This window comes from Phytophthora parasitica, assembly GCF_000247585.1.
Source record: "Phytophthora parasitica INRA-310 unplaced genomic scaffold supercont2.21, whole genome shotgun sequence".
NCBI classification, from domain to species: domain Eukaryota; phylum Oomycota; class Peronosporomycetes; order Peronosporales; family Peronosporaceae; genus Phytophthora; species Phytophthora nicotianae.
Window position 1 is genome coordinate 1,037,347 of NW_008649007.1, and position 2,644 is coordinate 1,039,990.

A 2,644-nucleotide genomic window follows, 5' to 3' on the forward strand; every position below is an offset into this window, starting at 1 on the left:
GATTTTCTCAGCCCACAGAGCGTTTCAGACGATTTCCTTGCGCCTATAGACTAGGCTTAAAACAGACTTTCTGACCTTTTGCATCTTTTCACATCTCCCCTAATCATTCAACAACTACCGTGTTTGTCAGTCAAAAGTTTTGACACGCTGCACAATTTTATGCAGTGTGTACCATTTTCTTGGTACCAGTCGGAGAGGTCCTCCGGTCGGATAAATTTTGGTATGGTACGCTACAAAAAATGTTCATCGGCCATATGCCGGCTTGTAGCGAGAGGTAGTTGCGTACAAGAATATGACGAGCTAACACTGGTGCATTTTCGTGGACTTTTGCAGTAACTGAAAACGAAAACGACTGTGGTGCAATTGACAAAACATTATAATATAACAGAACGGTGCAAATGATCATCGAAGCGGGGACAATTTCGAAGAGAAATGATCTAGATACCGACACAAGCTTTAAAACGTTTTATGTTCTGCATTATTGTAATGTTGTGTTACTTCATGAATCGAATTGAATCTCATACTTTCGACTTAAAAGTCAATCGAGAAAGTGACCTATTTGTTCACGTGTGTCTTAGCAGTTTCTACAGTACTTTTCTACTTGGCACTCGGATTTCCTCGAAAGTGACCAGTTCGGCGGGTGTGGTAGTTTCCGCTCTGCGTTGCTGAAATGCTGATGCTTGTTGATTGCAAGTTAAGAAGTGAGCTTCCTTCCGACTAACTCCTGCTCCTGCGTTCTACTGGACTACTCCTACTCCTATCAGGACCACAGGCTTCACCCTGGGCACAACCTTGAGAGACGAGCGTCAGGGTTGCAGTAAGGCTGCAACTTCATGTTGATAGACGACGCTGTAGTTTAGGATGGGGTTCTTGATTCAGGATAGCCTCCTTGCCGTTGAGGAACGCCTCCTTCCTTGCCACACACTACACTGCCCCCGAAGAACCCATATTAGTACCGTCTTGATATGCAGATATGAATGTCGAGCCACTTGTCACCAAATGTCACGACTGATGGAAATGAGATAACCTTATTTTCACACGAACCGATTTGACCAACACAACAAGATTCCAACACAAAAAGACATGGGCGGGACAGCAGACCGGGACTTTCTGCCCACTGGCCCTGGGCCAGACCACCACTAGCAGTGGTGCAGACGCATTGTTGTTCGGTGGATGTATGTTACCTGAATGTGACCCAATTTTGTGTGGTTTGCAATTCTTGGTTCCTGGAAGACGCACTCAAGAGTCCGGCCACCGCACCCTCAACATCGCCATGGTCGGGCTGTCCGCCGCGCAACTTCCGCCAATGAAGCTGTACACTGGTGACACGATCGCCTACCACACCCAAATGTATGTCGCCGGCGATCCCCGTGCCTACAGGACTGCTATTGTGATGCACGTCGATGATTCACCCGGCGAGGCTTACACCCCGATCTACGTGTCGACAGATGCGATGATCCCGCCAACCATGATGGTAAATAAGGTGTTAAATCGGGCAGGCGAGGAAGTGAAGTGCCACTGGCGCGAGCTACGCACCAACCAGCTTGTCTTGGGCCAGTTCCAGGCTCCGTCCGACCGCACATGCTTCGCTGAGTCAGTTCAGAACATCATTACCGCTGCCTTTACGGGTGCCTTTACCGGTGCCAGTGATACCGGCCCCGCAACTTAGGCCGAGGTCGCGTCAAGAACGACGCCGAGATCTGATGGATCTGATGATGACGACCAGGTGACTTCCATGACGTCCAGCGCCCCAACCACGGCTTCTACGGTCGTCGATCACGGCTTCACAGACGCCCATGAGTACGAGGAAGAGTATGCATACGAGGAAAGGGCACCAGTTCCCACGCCAACCAATAAAATCAAGGCCAAGCCTAAATCCAAGAAGACCGCCCTCGAGAAGCGGCCCAGTACTCCCCCTGGTCATGTACAGATTTCTGCCGCGCCCCCCAAGGCTGGTGCCACTCCAGCGCAAGGTCATCCATCGGAGGAAATCTTGCAAAGAACAGGCACGAAGATTGCCAGGAAGATGACGAAGGGGTCCGTCTGTGTGAAGACCAGAAAGTCATCCAGCAGGCGCTTGAACCGTCAAATATCCCCCGCCCGAGCTCTCATACATGGAACCAACCCACCTGGACATGATGGAAGCGCGGTATCGCGCAAAATGAACTGCCATCATGATTCCTACCGTTTAGACTCTTCATCCGGGCAGGACGTGGAGATTGTTAGTGATGAAGCCGGTGCTTCGGGGGACTTGTACAGGTTAAACACCCTGGCCTTCGTGTGTATGAACACAAGCAGGGTTTACAAGAAGAAAGCTAGCAGTCTCAATTTCGGCGTTAAACAAGTCCGAGATGGTGGGGCTGAGGTGGATGAGAAGGATGCATACCTGGAATCCGAGGAAAAGGCTGAAGACATCGACTCAGACCCTCCAGACCAGCCAGACCAGCCTGAGCAACTGGAACAATCTAGTCAGCCCACTCCATCGCAGATGACCGCTCTACATGAGATTTTGGTGGTCCCCACGCTCGCACAGCGCGAGGCACTATATCATAGACGCAAGGTGGGCAAGGTTGACTACCACGTCAGTAAATCAAGAAAGATACGCTACCAGAATAGACGCGCTCCAATGCGCAGCGGCACCAAC

General features: G+C 50.7%; 1 protein-coding gene across 1 annotated transcript; it reads left to right on the plus strand.

Moving 5' to 3' along the window:
* Positions 1-1,273: 1,273 nt before the first annotated feature.
* On the plus strand, positions 1,274-2,616 carry PPTG_09968 (hypothetical protein; the record flags this gene model as incomplete). The annotated part of the gene is made up of 3 exons (XM_008905778.1): positions 1,274-1,593; positions 1,747-2,560; positions 2,596-2,616. 3 exons carry the CDS (start codon positions 1,274-1,276, stop codon positions 2,614-2,616), a joined length of 1,155 nt encoding a protein of 384 aa, XP_008904026.1.
* Between the last annotated feature and the right edge of the window lie 28 nt (positions 2,617-2,644).